Raw genomic sequence first — 21347 nt, 5'->3', positions numbered from 1 at the left:
AACATGCCCTTCATAACATGTTTTCTGACCTATTGTGATGAAAATATTTCAGATGTCAGATCCAGATTTTGAGGCCAAGATTTTCCAGCTGTATCAAGGGAGAATGACACAGAACGGGCAGAAGAAAACTAGGAGATATAAATATGTCCCCTGCAGTCTGTAATGGTAATAACAGAGATACATAGAGCTATGTGTGTGTGATGTTTGTCTGCATGAGAAACTGTTTTCACCTCTGCTAAGTCTTAGATTTTGGCAGACATGAGGAAGCTGCATGCTTTCATTATTTCCTTCTTGCTTCTGAAATTTTCTCTCATCTTGTTCAGTTTGACAGACCCCGTCTGCTTTTGGAGAATAAAGCACAGTGAAGATGATGATGGAGATTTACATACAGACTGTAATTTTGTTCTTTTCACATCTCAGGAACCTGTAGAAGAAGATTTTTATAACAGAATCCTTGATTTTAAGTAAGTCATTAAAGTCATTAACTTCTTCATTCCCTCATGAATGTCATGGATTAAAAATGTTTGCCTCTGTAAAGAAACTTTGAGGTTTTCTTCCTCTAGTTCCCTCAGTAGCATTAGAACTACAGAAACATTTCTCCTTTATTCATCATTATTTTTAGTATTTTAAGTGCATTTCATTGTAGTGTGGATTTATTATATTATACTCCAATTCACTAAGCTGTAAGGTGAGAAATTCAGATTTCACTTTTCTGCCTCATGGATCACCTTATGTTCAAAGTTGTTATTGCGCAAGGTCTCATGATCTGACATGAAAACACAATCCACACCACTGGCATGAGTTCAGTGTGAAAAGGCTGCACCACTGTGTCTCTTCAAGTGGCAAGTGAAAGAATTCTTCCACCAGCATGTATTCCTAAAGGTCTTTAAGAAGAGGTTACTTAATTTTGATCTTTAACAATGGGGTTGATTTTCATACATAGAAAGATGTGTGATTATATGTGGAATATTACATACATATTTGTGAAAATACATATACATTGTTTTAATAATCTATGCCAGTACCTAATGTCATTCTGGAACTGACAATAAGTATGGAAAAAATCAGCTGTAAGATTCAATGTCTCCACAATTTTATTTTGTTTCACTTGTGCATATGTTCAGTTACAGATTTGCAGCATGATTAATATGAAAGACATAAATATTCATATTAATTAGTGAAAACATGTAACATTAGGGAAAATTTAGGAGTACTAATGTACTCCCACTTGAAAATGAGGTGTTCTCAATTTGTTTATGAAATTCTTATATCCCAAGTGTCAGAACTTAACAGTGGTGACTGCACAGCATAGAGAAAAGGGGAAAAGTATTGAAATTCATCAACTTTGTACATATAATGTGCCTGGGCTTTATTTATCTACATACTGACCATTTCTGTGATTTCTTTAGCCTCTGATTCTCATGCCACATATCATTTCAATTGCATCTCATGTGGATTTTATGAAATGTATTTTACAACTGTTACCCACTGTGTCCACATTAATTCTGATGGTGGCTTCACATTATTATTTTTCAGCTTACACCAACAGAATTTGCTTTTCTGTTGTCTCATCTTTCATACTCCCTCTTATAGGGGGAACAATGAAAATTTTCATTAATGGCACTATTAAAAATATAAACATGGCCTATACTTAAATGCATTATTTATTTAAGCAAACATTTACAAATCATACAGAATTTAGGAGATTGTACATAATCAATACATATAAGGAGTATATAATGATAAACCAGCTCTTGGTTTCATTGATTCTTTGTAATGTCATCTTTGTTTCTAATTTACTGATTTCAGCCAAGTGTTTGATTATTTCCTGTTCTCTACTCCCATTGGCTATATTTGTTTCTCTTTGTTCTAGAGCTTTCAGGTGTGCTTATAAGTTGCCAGTATGAGAATGCTCCAATTTTTTGTTTTAATGTTTTTTATTTAATTAGTTTATTCAGATTTCAACTCTATTGTTATCCCTTTACAAATACCCTCCTGTTCTGCTCTCCATCCTTCTTTCTCCCTATTCCTGTCCCCTAGGTCTGTGACAGAAGGGGACATCCTACCCCATCATATTGTCACAAGCTATCAAGTCTCATCTTGTAGTCTGTTTATCCACACTCTGAGTGCCATCAGGCCTCCTCACCAAGGGGAAATGGTCAAGTATGGGAAATCAGAGTTCATGTCAGAGTCAGTCCCTGCTCCACACACAACTGTGGATCATGTCCTATCCATTGGATAGATCTGAGGAGGATCTCAATGTTTACTGCAGGTATTGTCCTTGGTTAGTACAATAGTTTGAGTAGTCCTGCCTGGGTCCAGATCCATCCATCATGATGTTCTTGTAGGTTTCTAGGACTATCTGGATCTTTCTAATTGCCCATACTCCCATATTTCTCTCACATAGAGTCCCAGTAGGAAGTCCTCACATCTATTCCAATCTTCTGGTAAGTGAAGACTTTCACGGGACATGTCTTTTGGGCTAGTGCCCAATTATAAGTAAACGTATACAATGTGGGTCTTTCTGTGACTTGGTTAATGCATGCAGGATGATCACTTGAGCTTTTCATTTTTGCAATATTCTCCATAATGATCTTCTGTTTCCTTTTAGAATACCAACATGGAAATATGAGTTTATCCTTGTACTGCTTTTTGCTACTGATGAGATCAACAAGAACTCCTACATTTTACCCAACGTGTCTCTGTTATTTAGCATTCCTGTTGATATCTGTTTTGAAACATGGGATGTAATTGATAAATACATTTCACCAAAAACCAGTAATCACACATTTCCTAACTATATCTGTGGAATAACTGTATGTGATGTAGGACTTACAGGACCATCATGGACTACATCTTTAAAACTGGCGATTTTTTCTAGAAGTCCAAAGGTGAGGCTGTGTGATTAAAAAGGAGAGGTAACAATTTACCTATGCTAACCCTAAGTTATGACAGAGAATGAATGGGCAGCATGGATTTGTGTGTGCTGAACTGTATACTCTAAAGAACTAAAGCACACATTATTTATACGTCACTAATATTTCCTTGTACTACAAAGAATGAGTGAATGGAGAAACACACAAAAACTTTGGCTGAACATACAGGCATGTCAGAAACATTAAAGAATTCTATTGGGATAATATAGCACCTTTAGAAAGTGATCTTATTGTCCTTTATAGGAGTTCTGGATGGTGAGTAACACAACTTATATCTAAGAGAGAACTTCCAACCAATCATATTCCTTACATAGCTTCTTCTGTTTTTCATCCTTCAGATTTTCTTTGGACCATTTCTTTCTATTCTGAATGACAATGCCCAGTTTCCCCATGTCTACCAGATAGCACACAAGGATACATGTTTGACTCAGGCCATGGTCTCTTTGATGCTTTATTTTTCATGGTACTGGATAGGTTTGGTCATCTCTGATGATGACCAGGGCTTCCAGTTTCTCTCAGATTTGAAAGAAGAGATGCAAATTAGTGGAGTCTGTTTATCTTTTGAGAATATGATCCCAGATAATATACAGTTATATGTGACAAGAGGTGTAATATATGAGAAACAAATCATGACATCCACAGCAAAGGTTGTTATCATTTATGGTGAAATGAACTCTACCCTAGAAGCTAGCTTCAGAAGATGGGTATATTTAGGTGTACGGAGAATCTGGGTCACCACCTCACAGTGGGATGTCATCACATGTAAAGAAGACTTCAACCTCGACCCTTTCCATGGGACTGTTACTTTTGCACATCACCATGGTGATATTTCCAAATTTATAAATTTTATGGAATCAATGAACACTTCCAAATACCCAGTAGACATTTCTGGGATGAGACAGAAGTGGAATCATTTTAACTGTTCAATTTCCTGTACCAACTATAGCACAATGAATCATTGTTCATTCAACACTTCTTTGAGATGGTTATCAGAGCATAAATTTACTATGGATCTGAGTGAAGCAGGTTACAATTTATACAATGCTGTTTATGCTATGGCCCATGTCTACCATGAAGTCATTCTTCAACAAGTAGAATCTCAGGAAATAGCAGAACTCATAGGAATATTCTATGACTGTCAACAGGTAAATTATCTTATATTGATTATGCTTAAGTTATGATATTTCAAAATAGCCCCACAAATGATCATATGGATTATTCTTTGAATAGAAGGCCTTCTGAACTTCAAAACTCCCCAATATAAAATTTTTAGGTGGATAGATATACTACACAAGATTCTTGTTATTAAATTATCAGTAATATTAGTATGTCTGACTAGCACTCAATTAAGACACAGATACTTGTTATATTTTAAAATAGCCTTAGTTAACCCGGGCCAGATCAGACATTAATCCTCTAAACTATTTTCCCTAGTGGAATTTGGTAGTGGAGCAGGTATACCCCACTCCCATGCCATCTGCTTCCAATACTTTCTGTCAAGCTGCCTCCCATCCATTATCTCAAATACAAGTTAATATTCTTCATATTGGCCAAATCTCCATCCATATTGGCCATTTGTTTCTTTTCCATATAACCCATGGCAGCCATTTTCTCCTCTCTCTTAGGACCTCTTCCTGTCTCTTCTTCTTCTTCTTCTTCTTCTTCTTCTTCTTCTTCTTCTTCTTCTTCTTCTTCTTCTTCTTCTTCTTCTTCTTCTTCCCAGGATTCCTGTCTCTCTCCTATGGCCAGGAATCTTAGCCACGTCTTTATCTCCTCTGCCCTCCACAGGTGGAATGGCTTTTTATTAATCTAATTGTGGGTCACACAGACACCAAGTATGAAGATTAGTCATTTTTTTGAGAATGCATCTGAGCCTTTCACCAAATGAGTTCATTATGAGAAATAATAACTAAAATTTCTATCACAAAGTATACATGTGACAACTAGAATATAATTTATTCCTCAAGAAGAAATATGTATTGACCAATGTCATGGATAATGATTTCATGAAATCGTATAGTTGTATCTTATGTATGTACACATCAGTTACATGATTTACGCACTACCTATCTTCCAGCCCACAGATTCCAGGCCTCTTATTCTCTCAGATTTTTGCTTCTCCTTTAAAAAAGTTTTCCTGCACACACACACACACACACACACAAACACACACAGTCACACACACACACAAACATACACACAAACATACACACAAACAGTCACACACACACACACACACACACACACACACACACACAGAAACATACAACACACACACTTGACATCCGGAATTATTTAGTTGGTGTATTGACATCTTTCACACAAGTACTGAATGTAAAGATCTCTTGATCTTTGTTACTCAATACTTGGTAAATATTTTCTGACATTTTGCACCATAAAACATAGGAATTTAGTATAATATAACTTAATTACCTATGAGATATCTTGTTTTTTTCACTGGATAAGTAACCATCAACATAAATGTCTTTTCTAGGCTATATTGCAAATTGTTGAACATTCACAATGTCACTTGGCCTTCCTGGGTAGGTATACGTAACTATCTAATGATGCATCTCATTTAGGTGGCTTCTATTCTGAAGAACATTGTATTTATTAATCCTGTTGGAGAACTAGTGAACATGAATTCGAGAAAAAAATTGTGTGCAGATTATGACATTTTCAACATTTGGAATTTTCCACAAGGTTTTGGATTAAAAGTGAAAATAGGAAGCTATTCTCCTTATTTCCCACAAAGCCATCAATTGCATATATCTGAAAATTTAGAGTGGTCCATGGGAGGAACACTGGTATGTACACATAACTTTAATTATTCATATTTTTATGTTATAAAAAATTGTGGCATTGGAATGATGGCAAAGGACTCAAGCTCAGTTCTCAGCATCCATGTTTGACGACTCACAAGTTTTTTATAAATGCAGGTCATGAGGATATTTGCCTCTGGCTTCCCTGAACACCTAATATGACATTCTACTTCACCCATACTGTATATATATTAGAATATATATATTAGAATAAAAAATATTTAAATTTTCAAAATATGTGATAAGGTATAAGCCATGAAGTTTTGTAATTATATGTGTATACTTTCATAGCATAATCCACATTATCATGTAATTGTTTACAGAAACATTTCTCTATATCGTAGAATTTCATTATAAGTTTAAAATTTTTCAAGTGTGTAAGGGTCTCCAACAATGTGTTTTGTTTATGTTCATCCTATAATTTTCACTGTTCCATCATGCTTGCTCCTCCACCCAACTCATTGTTCTCATTTTTGTTCTATAAAGCCTTTAAGAACAATTTGTTCTACTTAAGCATACCTGGTGGATCAATTTAGGAAGAAAGAAAGCCTTTAAAATTATTTAATTACTTTTCTTTTTTAACATACACATTTATATTATTACACATTAATAAAATAAACTACATACAGCAGGAAGAAGCATAAGATAATCATGAGTCATATAATTGTTACAGTCATAGTAATTTGGCCCTTTGTATTTGTCAGACTTGAAGTAAATGTCTTTCTTATCTTGTGTAGTCTACATTTCTGAATGAAAATCAATATATATATGTATATAATACGTCATCTCTACTAAATCATCTTAATCTAAATCTACTTAAATCATCTATCTCGAACTTAAAATATCTTCTCACATAACCAACTAAACTTGATTGTAAGAATAAACTATGTGATCTTCAACCCCTATCAGAGACTTTAGAAGGAATAAAACTTAAATGCCTGAGCGAACCAGAAGTACAGGTTCGCAACCTCTAAAATGAAAAAATGAATGAGAAAATTTACTGCCTGAACTGTCACTCAACACTTTCTATAACCTTGGACATCATCTTTAGCCTTCTAGCCCAATATCTCTGCTAGACATTTTTGCGAGGCAGGAACTATTGAAGACGTGCTTACCTTGTTGAGGCATCACTCAGCCGTCAACCCTGCCTGCATCTAAGCTTGCCCATTTTTAGGAAGAATTCTGTCTGTCACAAAAAGAAGGACATTTTGCCCAGAAACTTGTTTGCCACTTCTGAAGGCAACTCGACAAAGAGGTTCTTTGATGTTGATCATCTCCTTTGAGTTCAGCTCAGTGTTGCCAGAAGTTAACTTGTCTTGTTGTCAAAGAATCTTTAAAATAATAAAAATTTCTTTAAATACCATAGTCTGGCTGGGCATGGTGGCACATACAATTATTACTAACACATTGGAGCAGAGGGACTTGGATTGCTGTGATTTCAAGGCCAGCCTGGGCTACAGTGAGTCCAGGACAGACAAGGCTACACAGAGAAACCCTGTCTAGAAACAAACAAATAAACAAACATATAAACAAAAAACCAGGATAAAAAACAAACGAACAAATGCCATATTCTGTAAGCCTTTGAGACTTTTGAAGACCTTATTTAACTATTTTACTTTGTAAATCTATGGAATCATGTCTATATGTTAGACCTTGAATATATATTTTTGTGACAAAATTAGACTGGTATTTGACATGACCATGATTTGCATGTATATACAAGATTCTATACTAGTGAATTGAAAATAACCTTTTTTGTGAGTAACAATTAAGGCCTTGAGTTAAGGAGTAGGTTCAACCATCTACCTTTGTTCTATCCTCCCTCTGTATTTCTATAGTCCCCTTTCCTTCTCTTTAGCACCTACAACATTACCTACGAAAGATATCTCCAAGTCCAACCTTGTTTTCTCTTTGTATAAGACCAATAATAACTTATAGCTATCCCATAATGAAAACAATGATCTGTAGACCAAAAGAACAAACAAGAACCTACCCGACCCCCCTTAGAAGAAGCAGGACATCAGCCCCTTAAGGTTTCTTCAGGCTGATTTGGGGCAAATAATACCTCAGAAGGGGCCCCCAAAATTGGCGAAAATAGTTAACCAGCCAGGGATTGCATTAGTGGTCCAGTTTCTAAACGTTGAGAGATTCCAGGCTTAACAGAAATGCTATAAGGGACAGACTGAAATGTTGGACAAATTGGCATCAGATTTCTAACAGCTACCCAATTATGATGGGTAACAGCAACTGAGGTGCCTGGGGGTGGAACACAGGGCATTCAGAATGTCAGTAGGGCGCATGTTGAGAGAGATGAATTCTTTCAGGTTTGATCCAGCATCAGTGTCTGGTTCTTATGTTCTGAAAATGTAATTTCTCACAAGCATTACACGGTTCTAACATTATAATCATATGAGGTGTGGGGGATGTACAGAGCTATTAAGCCTGACTCTCTGCTCATTGTATAAGCAGAAGTAAGACATCTGAAAATCTTCCTTCATGGTATCCTAAGAATGGCCACTAGCAATAAGTCTCAGAGGATCTGTGACCAACATGAAGCCTTGTCCATGCGTATACATTCGTATCTCAGCCAGTCTCAGAGCTATTCCCATGTAGTGGGATTAGCAGTTTGAATTCTTTTGAATTCTTTACATCCTGATTGCAGCCCCCTCCCTTAATGCCTTCCAATCCCATCCTCTTCCCATCCCTCCCCTAGTCCTTAGAAAGGGAAGCTCCCCTCCCCTAACGTCTGAATTCAGTTCATCCAGTGTCACTGGTGGTACATATAACCTCTTCCTCTGTGGCTTCTCAAGGCCACCCTACAGGGGGTAAGTGAACAACTTTAGGAGGCCCAAGTCCATGTCAGAGGTGTTCCATACTCTCCATATTATGGGACCCACGAGGAGACTGTGCTGTCTATGTATTACAATTGAGCTGTGTGTGTAGATCCTCACCATTCATGGTTCTTGATTTGTTTATCTGTGTCTGCAGCAACCCTCATCTCTGTTCAGATTTTTAAGTGTGTATTTTATTTATTATAATTTATTCATTTTACCTCCTATTTGTTATCTCCTCCCTCTCATCTTCCCATTGTCACCCTCCCTCCCTCTTCTGCTTATTCCCCTGCTCTAGACCTCTGGGAACAGTCTATCCCCAGGGTAGTCTGCCTTCTCTTCCACTGTGTGCCTGCTACACAATCTTGCTAAGGGGCGGAGGCAAAGTAGTGGGCCCTCAAGTACATAGCAGAAGTTTAGCAGCAGTTTCCCCTTTTTCCCAATGTGGAAAACCGCAGTTATTTGGCTACATTTTAAAAAGGGTTCTTAGTTCTTTGCATGCGTTGTCACTGACTGAATCATCAGTCTGTGGAGACCCCCCCCCATGCTTCCAAACAGAGGCCTTGTTGGTCTCCTTGTATAGCTGCTGGTCCATCACAGACCTTCCTTTCCCCGACTGCTAGTTTCACTCTCAGCACTCTGCCCCGCGTCCAGCTTCAATTCTCTCAGTAACTGTCCCTATCTCCTGCTTGGTGGAGTTTCTCAGAGGATATCTGTGTTGACATATATGCCATGGATGTCTTTTTGGGTCTCAGTTATCTCATTTAGTATGATCATTTCTAGTTCTACCCATTTGTTGCAAATTTCAAGATTTCTTTGTTTTTAAAGCTGAGTAGTATTCCATTGTGTAGATGAGCCACATTTTCTTTATGCATATTTTGGTTGAAGGACATCTAGGTTGTTTCCAGATTCTGGCTATTATGAATAAGGCTGCTATGAACACAGTTGAGCAAGTGCCCTTGTCGTATGGTGGAGCATGTTTTGGATATTTGCCCAGGAGTGGTGTAGCTGGATCTCGGGGTAGAACTATTCCCAGTTTTCTGAGAAAGTACAATACTGACTTCCAGAGTGGTTGTACAGGTTTGCACTCACATCCTCAGTGGAAGAGTGTTCCGCTTTCTCCACGTCATTGCTAGCATGTGTTGTCACTTGAGTCATTGATCCATGCCATTTGGAGATGTATTTAGGTGGAATGTCAAAGTCACTTCTTTAGGTGTTTCTCAGCATTCAATATTCCTCTATTGAGCATTATCTGTTTAGTTCGCACTCCATTTTTAATTGGACTATTTGGCTTGGTGGTGTTTAGTGTCTTGAATTCTTCATATATTTTAGATATGAGCCCTCTGTTGGATGCAGGTTTTCCACTATGGGCTGTTGTTTTGTTCTGTGTACACTGCCTTTACCTTACATTAGCTTTTCAGTTTCCTGATGTCCCATTCATTAATTGTTGATCTTAGAGCCTGGTCTGTTGGTCTTCCATTCTGGATGTTTCTCCTGTACAAATGAGACATAATCTCTTTCCCACTTTTTGGAAGAAAGAAATCTTAATTTCCTTACACATTCATTGACACATAGAATGCTACCTAATGTCCTAATTATTTTTTTTGCCTTCAAGTTCATTATAGGTTTAGATGACATGCTCAAATGCTGGAATAAGATAATGCAGGATAATAAGAAAATTTATATAATCCATCTCTGTTACCAATTCTTACTCCATCTGCTTTAGGTTCCTACTTCTACATGCAGTGTGGCATGCACTCCTGGATTCAGGAAATTATATCAGGAACAATCGGCAGAATGCTGCTTTGATTGTGTCCAGTGCCTAGAGAATGAAGTGTCTAATGAAACAGGTATGTAATTGTGTGCAGAAGAAATTGTTGAAATTGACTATCTTCTTTTATCCAAACTAAGACTTTAACAGGGCATGAAAGGAAACTGAAGACAGAAACTGTGTGTATCATTGTACTGATATCAAGCATATTATGGACAATGGAATGAACATGCACTGCCTTCCTTAAACCACACATTTTGCTCATATTGTCATGGTTACATATCTTATATTTTCCAGAATATGTTTAATAAAAGTTTGTAACTAGTATTCTACCAGAAAATTTTGTACACAATACTGATACGCATATGTCTAATCTTCTTTGATTTTTTTCTATAAATTAAATTTCCATGACCAGTCTATAATCTTGTTCTTCTAGCACCCAGCTCATAATCTTGCTGTTGTTTAATAAAATGAATTTAAGATATTAGAGAATAGCTCATAGAAGGAAGCAACTGCTGTGCAAGAATCAGGACAGGAGTGCACATTCCCAAATGCACGCAAAGATGTGGCAGATTTCCTCAGTAATCACACGCTGCTGAGAAAGGAAGGAAGGATCCAAAATATGCATCATGTTGCATGATAGTTAGCTTGGAATATATAGTTGGGAATGAAAAGGGACGTCACCACAAAGAGTAGTCAGCAAAGAAAAGCAGCTGGTGATTGTCTTTTGAACAGCAAATACATCCAAAGATGCATGTGGTCTCTCATTGACATGCAAAAATTACACACACAGCCATGGATACGCTTGTATGCATGCCTCATGCACACGTGAATTTACCCAATTTAAATATATTTTAATTGAAATTCCCCTTCAATTTCTTCCTTAACCACCTTCCAATACCATCACTTGAAGCAATACTACATATCCCCTCTATTCTCAAGTTGACAGCAAATGGAATAGAGAGGAAGAGTAAATCCAGATACATTACAGATACATTATATATACATATATATATCCATTGATTTAAAATAAAATGATTAATAACAACTTATATTTTGTGCTCTGATATACAAAATCCATGAGTAGTTATGATTTTTGTTTCTAATATATGAGTAATGACAAGAACAAAAGTATATATTAATATAAAGAAGTTCGTATACAAGACATCATAGGAATGAATATTAGTTTGAAAAACAAATGTCTTCTTTCAAAATCCTTATGTTAATTGTTGAGGTGATGAACTTACACTGAAGTGGATTTTCTTACATGAGATGTACAGCTTCTTTATTGGAAATATTGCTTTATGCAAACAGTATGTGCATAAGGGAATTTTATATCCTTTTGCTATATGGAGATACAGACCAAGGGTATGAGCCAATGTGCACAATGCATTGTATTGGCTGGCTTTTTAATCTAGATGCGATGCCTTATTCAGTGATTTATTGCTGTGAAGAGATGCAATGAATATAATAATTCCTTTAAAAGAAGGTATTTAATTGGGGCCTGCTTCAACTTTCAGAGGCTTAGTCTGTTCTTGTGATGGCAGGGAACATGGCAACACACAGGCAGATATGGTTCTGGAGAATGATTTATATCCAGATACTTAGGCAGCAGGAACAGAGAGAGAAGCACTGGGCCTGCTTGATATCTTAACATCAAAAGCCCCACTCTAAGTGACACATTATCTGAAACAAGGCCTCTTCTACTACCAAAAGGCAACATCTTTTTTTTTTTTTTTTAAGATTTATTTATTTATTTATTATGTATACAATGTTTTGCTTGCATGTACCCCTGCAGGCCAGAAGAGGGCACCAGATCACATTATAGATGGTTGTGAGCCACCATGTGGTTGCTGGGAATTGAACTCAGGACCTCTGGAAGAGCAGTCAGTGCTCCTAACCGCTGAGCCATCTCTCCAGCCCAAAAGGCAACATCTTGTAATCATTTCCAATAGTGCTACTCATTATTGATCAAGCAGAGAGTTACACTTACACAAATCACCACATACCACATTTTTGGACTCATAGGCCTGAAGCCACATCATAACACAGAAACAGCCCAACTTCAAAACTACTCACGATCTATCACAGTCTCAACACTGTTTAAATTTCCAAAGTTTACAGTCATTTCTGAGGCTCATGACAATCTCTTAACTGTAACTCCTTGTAAAGCAAAATAATAAAGCATATCATTGCTTCCACATTGCCGAGATACTATGACACTGAACACATACTACCATTTCAAAAGGGATAAACCAAAGCAAAGTGAGGACACACTGTGGAATCCAAAGACAGATCCAAATTCAGCAGAGAGAACTTCAAAGTCTGCATCTCCATGTGGGATGTCAAGACACTCCTCACATCCCCTACTTGTTCCGTTTTTGTTGATGGCAGCAAACTTCTGTTTGGGGCTAGTTTAAACCCCTATCTTCAGCTTTCCTTTGCAGGTATCTCATGACTCCGATATCTCCAAAAATCCAGGGATTTCTATTAAATCCCAGTCTTCACATCCATAGCTTTACTCAATAGCCTTTCCTGGCTTCCACACATTTAAATATCTGACAAAAAATTGGTTTACTGGCTTTCCTTAGTTAGGGTGGGAGATTTCACAATCCCTTAATTCTATCTTTTACTCTAAAATCAGAACCATGTGGCCAAAGCTTCCAAGGTTCTCTGATTATTGGAACTAAAACTTGGCCCTTTGTTTAAATACATTTCCAACAGCTTTTTATATTGGATGATATCTTCCATAGGTTAAGTTTCTCATCCCATTTCTTTCATAAATAGGAAGGTTAGCTCAGTGGGTCTTGCTCTGAGCTTGCCACTCAAATGAGTCCATTTAGCATCAGGATTCTTTTTAAACCTTTCAATGCCTTGAGCTCTGTACTTAGCTCCATTACACTTCTTGCTGCTCTCCTTATCCTCAAACTATACATTTTGAATTTTTCCTTGCTTTCCTAGCTCCTTTTCATTATTGTTGTGTATAGGAGTGACCACTAATAACCATATGAGACAGTCAAAACTAAGCCATCTTAACATTTTCTCAGGCAAAACATTTCATCAAAAACTATTCAACTTGGCCTAAGGCAGAAAATTTTTCAGAAAAAGGTATAACTCAAAATATTAAAAGTCTCTAGGCTGTTTAATAATATTTTCCCCTCTCAAACATTTTGAGCTTGTCCTACATAATTAAAATATTCCTAAGTGTGATCCTCTATGCTTCTCTTAGTATTGCCTGTTATTTCTCACTTAAAGCATTCAACTGCATTTGCAATCCAAAGTTGCAAAGTTCATATTTTACCAAGTAGCAGCATGTTCAGGCCTATCATAACAATATATTGACTATGACAACAGTTATGATAGAAAGCATTTAATTGGGGCTTGAATACATTTTCAGACATTATCCCTTATCATAGTGTAGAGAGTATTGCAACATGAAGCCATGCATGGTCCCAGAGAAGTGATGGAGTGTTCCACCTACAGATCCTAACACAAAAGGAAGAGAGGGACAAGGTGGGTGACTGGAGCTTTAGAAATCCGTGAGCCCACCATCTGCCACAATTTCTCTAGCAGTGACACACCTATTCCAACTGTGTAAAACCAACTCAGACAAGAAAATATAACCCGATCATTTCTAATAATGCTATTCCCTTGTAACCAAGCATTTAAATCTCTGAGTATATTGGGCTGTTTTCACTCAAACCACCACAAACAGAGTCTACAAATCTGTATGTAATAAATTTAAGTTTTGAGTAATTAACTAATAATAGATATTTTATATTACTATGTATAAGGTACTGACAAATTGTTTTTCTTATTTTTATAAACTTTCATGGATGTGAAGGTTAGATATAACAATAAGGATCTCTACTTCTCCCTTTATCATGAAGGTGGTATGGTACACTACCAAGGATGGATTGCTATGGGGCATCCTGATCTCACTGCTTCCTACAACAACAACAAAAAAAGATTAAAAATTGTTGCATAACAACAAATCATTTACTGTGGTATGCTCTGATTAATACAGATACTAAATGATTATGTATATAATGATAAAGTTTTATTATGGTTTGTTGTTAATCTCTACAGATATGGAGCAGTGTATGAGCTGCCCAGATGACCAGTATGCCAACACAGAGCACACACACTGCCTGCAAAGACGTGTGTCCTTTGTGGCTTTTGAAGACCCACTGGGGATGGCTCTGGCCTGCATGTCCGTGTGTTTCTCTATCCTCACATCTCTTGTACTTGGTACTTTTGTGAAATATAATGACACGCCCATTGTGAAAGCCAATAACTGCACTTTAAGCTACATCCTATTGATCTCCATCACACTCTGTTTCCTCTGCTCCTTGCTCTTCATTGGGCATCCCAACATGGGCACCTGCATCCTACAGCAAACCACGTTTGGAGTCCTTTTCACAGTGGCCTTGTCCAGTGTCTTAGCCAAGACAATTACTGTGGTCCTGGCCTTCAAGCTGACTACTCCAGGAAGAAGAATGAGATGGATGCTGGTATCAGGGGCACCTAACTTTGTCATTCCCATCTGTACCTTTGTCCAACTTGTTCTCTGTGGAATCTGGATGGTAACGTCACCACCCTTCATTGACACAGATACACACTCTGAACATGGGCTGATCATAATTGTGTGCAACAAAGGCTCAGTCATTGCATTCCACCTTGTCCTGGGATACTTGGGCTTCTTGGCTCTGGGAAGCTTCACCGTGGCTTTCTTGGCAAGAAATCTGCCTGACAGGTTCAATGAAGCCAAATTCCTGACCTTCAGCATGCTGGTGTTCTGCAGTGTATGGGTCACCTTTCTTCCTGTCTACCATAGCACTAAGGGGAAGGTCATGGTGGCTGTGGAGGTCTTCTCCATCTTGGCTTCCAGTGCAGGGCTGTTAGGGTGCATCTTCTTCCCAAAGTGTTATTTTATTTTGATAAGACCAGATTCATATTCTTGTCAAAAATATAGGGATAAATCGCTTAATTGAACCTTGATAGTTTTTTTGTATTTTAGATTATACTTACAATATATTTGTTCCTTTCCCTGGGGAAGAGCCATTTTCCATTTTCAGATTTAATCAATTGCCTGTAGTTCTTTATGTAGACTTGAGGCCTTCACACTTTCTCCCAATTAGTTTACCAACATTTGTTATTGTCTTCCTTAATTAGGCCACATTGGGGTGTCATGTGGATGAGAAGTTATGGTAAACCTCGTGCTATTCCTAAAACAAATATTATCACAGCAAGTTCACTCACCCTTTGGCTCTCACGATCATTCTTCCTTCTTCTATACATTTGAAAATTAGGTATGGGAGGGATTTTTTTAATCAGTCATTAATTTTGAAAAAATGTGTTGCCACTAGAAGAGTTGGAGAGCAAGACATGAAAGTACAATACATTAAGTAAATGTCAAACAAAATGATCTTTGTTCAAATATGAGGCACCAGAGTATGTGTGAAAGTCATACCCCACTCTCCACTCAACTGTGGAGAATGTTCTGACCATTGGCTAGATCTGGGTAGGGGTTTAAAGTTTACCACCTGTATTGTCCTTTGCTGGTGCCTTAGTTTGAGTGGGACCCCTGGGCCCAAATCTGCCTATCATAATGTTCTACTTGTAGGTTTCTAGGACCCTCTGGACCCTTCTACTTTGTTATTCTTCCATGCTTCTCTCATCTAGAGTCCCAATAGGATGCCCTCCCCTCTGTCCCAGTTTCCTGGTAAGTGAAGGCTTTCATCCCCTGGAGGGGGAGAGCTTGGTGGTACTCAGAGGAAGGATAGCAGGTTACCAAGAAGAGACTTGATACCCTGTGAGCGTATACAGGGGGAGGAAATACCCCTCAGGAACAGTCATAGGGGAGGGGAATAAGGGGAAAATGGGAGGGAGGGGAGAATGGGAGGATACAAGGGATGGGATAACCATTGAGATGTAACAAGAATAAATTAATAAAAAAATGATCTTATGTTTATACCAGTAGCAGATCTCTGGGCTGCAGGTCTCTGAATGTCTGCTGACTTCACTTTTAACCTCCATAGCCATCAGAGCAAACCTGGGTCCTGTGATGACTTCCTTGTCATGGACCTCAGCATAGCTGTGAGAGCACTGAGCACAAGGCAAGTCAGGTGAAAACATTTTTTTTAATTGCTTCAAAGGCTTCTTCTGGATTCTTGCAGATGGGATTTGATTTTGGTCTTTAAGTACACTAACATGTAATGATTTATTACAATTATTTTCTCATATATATATATATATCGAGGCATCCTTGCATGTCTGAGAGCAAGCCAACTTGATCCTGAAGAATATCTTCTTGAAAACTACCTGTACTTGGATTCAAAGTAGTTTTGACGATTTTTGCATCTATTCTCATGGTACATTTTAAGCTATACTTCTGTTTCTAGTTTTTAAAAATGATTTAAGAAATTTCGGTTGTGGGATTTCTTTGGTGTCTGCTAGAATGCAATCTCGACTGCCTTTTATAAAAGTCAGAAGTCTTTTGATTTCTCATTCTGTCTCCTTATTTTTAATGGGTCTACTACAGTTGTTGATCCGTTTCAGGCAACATCATGACTTAGACAAACCCTAGTGAGCTCATCAGGAAGTTTTATATTTGGGATATATTTTGGCTCCATATGCAACTCAACTACCATTTCTTAAGTGGGAGCAACAACTTAAGGTCTATGGAACACAAAGACAACACTTTAACCCTTTTGAGGGATGGTTGGAGATTATATTACCAGGTTTCCAGTTTCTGGTTGGTGATAAAACTTCCTTATGGAGTAATCATAAACCTGGACTCTGAGTACATTAACTGGAATTACAACTGAAAGTCTTTAATCAGATGAATGACATTACATGGAAGCTACAGATCTCAGCACAAGTAGACTCATAAAGATGTCCTTTTATCTTCCAGCAGGAAAACAAGTCCTCACTCATGGAATGGTTATTTAATGCCTATGTACAAAACTGGGTGTTATAACATGATATTTAAAACTGCAAGAATCCTGTAGCATTAGAATATCCCTCTCACATGTGAGAGACATGGCAGCCCTATATTTAGTCAAACTTAGAAATAGTGGTTGTGGCGACTCATATTAAGTCTATTTCAGGATAAAGAGATACTTTTCTTAACAGGAAATAAAATAGCAAAATACTAGGGTATACACTTTTTTTTAATGTACAAGATATTGTGATATCAGTTTTTCTTTCCACCTTCTTTACATCCTCTTCAGACACCTCCGCAACTCCATTCCTCTGGATCTAATTTCATTTTTCCACATGCTGATATGGATTTCAACAGGAACATACTTAGAAAATTCTCTTTTTTTCAAGTGTATATTTCTGGTATTTTTAAAAATAAAAATCATGTGGTGTGTGTGTGTGTGTGTGTGTGTGTGTGTGTGTGTGCTTTCTGTGGACAATTTTATTCTTGATTGATACATGTATTGGTTTATATGTCAATAAAATAATTTTATTGTACAGCTCTGTTCAACTTGGATTCAGGAATGGTGAGACCTCAAGCAGTTGTTTTATTCTTCAGGATTGTTTTACCTATCCTGAGTTTTACCTATCCTGAGTTTTATGTGTTTCCATATGAAGCTGATAATTGTCCTTTTAAGTACCATGATGGATTCTGGTGGATCTGATTAAAATTTCAGGGACTCAGTAGATTGATTTTGGCTATGTTAATGTATCAATTCTACTAACTCACAAGCATAGGAAAGCTTTCTATTGTCTGATATCTTGTATTTATTTCTTCAAAGACATGATATGTGTTCTTGGGGGCAGTGAACTTCATTAATATTATTCAAGAGAGGAAGGCTCTCCCAGACATTCTCCTTCTTCTGGAGGTTTGGGATGAAAATTGTGAAGGGAGATCTTTATGTTTGGGAAGCTGAACTCAAACAGAGGCTTTTCAGCAGCTACGGGCTTCTCTTGGTCTATCATTATTGCTTGGGTGTGTGGCTTAGGGCTCCTAATCTCTGTGAGTATATGTAGGCCATGTTGTATTCCATCAAATTGTTGTGCTCATGTTCATTTTAGTACAAGAAAAGGAACTTTACAAGGTTGTTATTATAAGCAATCTACCCTTAGCATTATGGATGAAAGAGTAGGTTTTACTGTAAAGTCTCAGGATACAACCTGATACTGGGTGTAGGCCAGAATGCCCTTAGTGTGACCTCTGATATCTGATTCAACATCTTCTTGATGTCATCATAGCTGGAAAATTTCTTCAGGTATCATCTGACATACAAGATGTACAAATTGGGAGTAAGGACACAAAAGGAATGACTGGTGAGGTTCCTGTTCTGCTCTGGGATGGCTTTGTTGACATCCATGACAGTACCTTCTATGTAAGGATGATGGTCTACATTACCCTGACTATCATGCCACAGATTCACAGAGGGCACTTTACAGTCTTCTGTATGGCAGTTATGGCATGGTCAATGGTCATGAGTCCTTCCACAATATCAAAGTTGTCATGAAGGACAGTGGACAAGGATGCTAAGTAATTGATGGTTCAGAGAGTGTTGCTTCCATTATAAGCAAGTTGTAATAGTTATGGCTTATGCTTATCTTAAATATAGGAGCATTAGCAGAAGTGGCAAATATGATGACGCTTTTGGTCCAGCCTTCAAATGAGCCTCTGCTTCCCCCTTGATGCTGTAGAAACCCAAACATATTCAGCATTAGCCTTGCTCTTTTTAATGTTGGTCAGATCTCACTCATGGAAGATGGTGGTGTCCTCCTGTTAAAGACAAGTTTCACATTCTCATATGACAACTCTATTGAATTTGACATTGGTCAAGTCATATTGAAACATGTAGACCATGTCTTCGAGTCAATGAAAGTGTCATAAAAGGCAAAAGTATTCACATTGCTAGAGTTTAAAAAACCCTGTGTTGGAGGTTGGTCTGATGTACTTTGATGCTAATTACTGCTTGTTGTCTCTGTGACCCACCTTGCCTAAGAACCTACCCTCTTTGACCAATTAAAATGCCATCACACCGGGCCAGGGCAAATGGGATAGGCATGGCTAAAGTTCCTGTGCTGGTGGAGACAGAGAGAATTTTGGAAGAGAGATGGTGGGAGAGGAGAGGAGAGGATAATAAGGTTGTGACATCATGGGTCAGGTGGAGGAGAAGCACATGGCTGGCACTGATGGAGATTTGGCCCAGATGAAGCGCAAGTATTTGTGATGATGAACGGGAAGTAGAAGCAGATGGCATGGGATTGGCACTGGTACTCCATACCTGCCTCACTATGGGAAGTAGTTTAGGGTATTAATATCTGCCCTGCCCCAGGTTAATTAAGGCTATTTTAAACTATAACAGGTGTCTGTGTCTTGATTGATTGCTAGTGAGTTAGAAAACACTGCTGCAATAACAGTTATAGGCCTAATAATAAACAGTAATAGGTCATACCAGTAAATTGGCTGAAACACCTTGGTAACCAGGTACACACAAGGGCCAAATCCAGCCACTATGACCTTCTGTCTATGTTTCCTGGACAAGATTTGCACTACATAAGATGCAGCTATCTCTGGAATAGGGAGGAACAGAGAGACAGGCATGATTTTTTTATCTTAAAAAAAAAAAACCTTTCAGTTGTTTGATTAGATTAACTTCGTGATGTTTTATAGTATTTATGGGTATTTAGAATGGTCTTGCTTTCCTGATTTATTTCTCACTCCATTTGTCATTTGTATATAGTACTGTTACGTGTTTTGTGTTTGTTTTGTATGCAGCTACTTCTCTGAAAATGTTTATCAGTTGTAGGAGTTCCTCCCCACTAAAATTCTTAGTCATGTTTACAAATAAAGATACTTTGCCTTTTTCCTTTCCAATTTTATCCACTAGGTATGTTTCAATCTTTTTATTGCTTTAACTAAGACTTCCAGCTTTATATTGCATAGGTATTGAGAAAGTGGACAAACCTTTGTTTCTCATTTAGAGTTTAGCTTTTACTTTATCCTCATTTAAGCTGATGTTGCCTATGAGAATGGTCTTAATTTTCCTTCATTACATAAAAGTTACTGTCGGGTTTGGTCTAGTAATATGTAGTCTGATGCTACTTACTTGTTCCCAAGATCATATTTCCTCCCCCCCCCGACAAGCACATCCTCACATATGCCAAATATTGCTGTGTTACCGATTTCATCCTGGATTGCCTGCTCCTTTAGGAAAAGGAAATGGTATTGCAGATGAAGCTACTAGACAAGTATATTTTACTCAGGTAGAATTTGCTCAAAAAAATCTCATGCTTTGCCTCATCAGAATAGTTAAAGTTTAAGAAAGCACTTTCATATTACTCGAGAGGCAAATTGTTGAACAATGTTCTACTTGCCTACGATTTCATCCTGTTCCTCAATAAGGAATAAATCCTAGGGGTTGGATTCTTAATCAATTAGGACAAAATGGATGTTACACATATACCTGAATTTGGAAAGTTAAAATAAGTTCATGTTTCCAAAGATATCTATTCAGTATATACACTTGCTTCTGTCCACTTTGGAGAAGCTACAAAAATATTATTTCCCATTGTTTGTCTGCATTTTCTCACATTGGTGTGCCTAAGACTCTTAAGACAGATAATGTTTCAGCTTATGTTAGCAATGCTCCTCAAAAATTTTGTGATTCTTCTCCTATAAAGCATATTACAGGTATTCCTTATAATCCTCAAGGACAAGGAATGGGGGAGCGAGCTCACTCTACCATAAAAACCTACTTAGAAAAAGTAAAGAATGGAGAGCTGTCTCCCCAATCACCTAAAAATGCTTTGAGTCATGTTCTCTTTATTCTGAATTTTTAAAAAAAATTTATTTATTTTTATGCAGCACTCTATTCACACATCACAAAAGGGCACCAGAGTTGCTTATATAGGTGCAAGGAACAAGAAAGTTTTGATGGAAAACTACTCAGAGGAATGTATTCTTTTCAGCCTGTGTAGTGGGCTAGAAGGAAGTGAGGTTGTGCAAGAACTT

General features: G+C 37.5%; 1 protein-coding gene across 2 annotated transcripts; it reads left to right on the top strand.

The window, feature by feature from the left end:
- Positions 1-258: 258 nt before the first annotated feature.
- On the top strand, positions 259-15354 carry LOC127212774 (vomeronasal type-2 receptor 116-like). Of its 2 annotated transcripts, XM_051172920.1 has the most exons (7): positions 259-464; positions 2612-2891; positions 3275-4081; positions 5519-5743; positions 10316-10439; positions 11074-11076; positions 14450-15354. In XM_051172920.1, exons 1-7 carry the CDS (start codon positions 259-261, stop codon positions 15352-15354), a joined length of 2550 nt encoding a protein of 849 aa, XP_051028877.1. The 2 variants fall into 2 exon arrangements, with proteins under 2 accessions (XP_051028877.1, XP_051028878.1); XM_051172921.1 differs by lacking the exon at positions 11074-11076.
- Positions 15355-21347: the final 5993 nt, after the last annotated feature.

Source organism: Acomys russatus, chromosome 31 (genome assembly GCF_903995435.1).
Source record: "Acomys russatus chromosome 31, mAcoRus1.1, whole genome shotgun sequence".
Taxonomy (NCBI): domain Eukaryota; kingdom Metazoa; phylum Chordata; class Mammalia; order Rodentia; family Muridae; genus Acomys; species Acomys russatus.
The sequence above is the reverse complement of the archived record's forward strand: the minus strand, read 5'-3'. Positions and strand labels throughout refer to the sequence as shown.

Excerpts from the sequence above, each read along its gene's own strand:
- LOC127212774 (XM_051172920.1), top strand. The coding sequence starts at position 259 with ATGAGGAAGCTGCATGCTTTCATTATTTCCTTCTTGCTTCTGAAATTT. Across the intron at positions 4,082-5,518 it reads TATTCTATGACTGTCAACAG|GTGGCTTCTATTCTGAAGAA; the intron begins GTAAATTATCTT and ends CATCTCATTTAG. Across the intron at positions 5,744-10,315 it reads GGTCCATGGGAGGAACACTG|GTTCCTACTTCTACATGCAG; the intron begins GTATGTACACAT and ends CATCTGCTTTAG.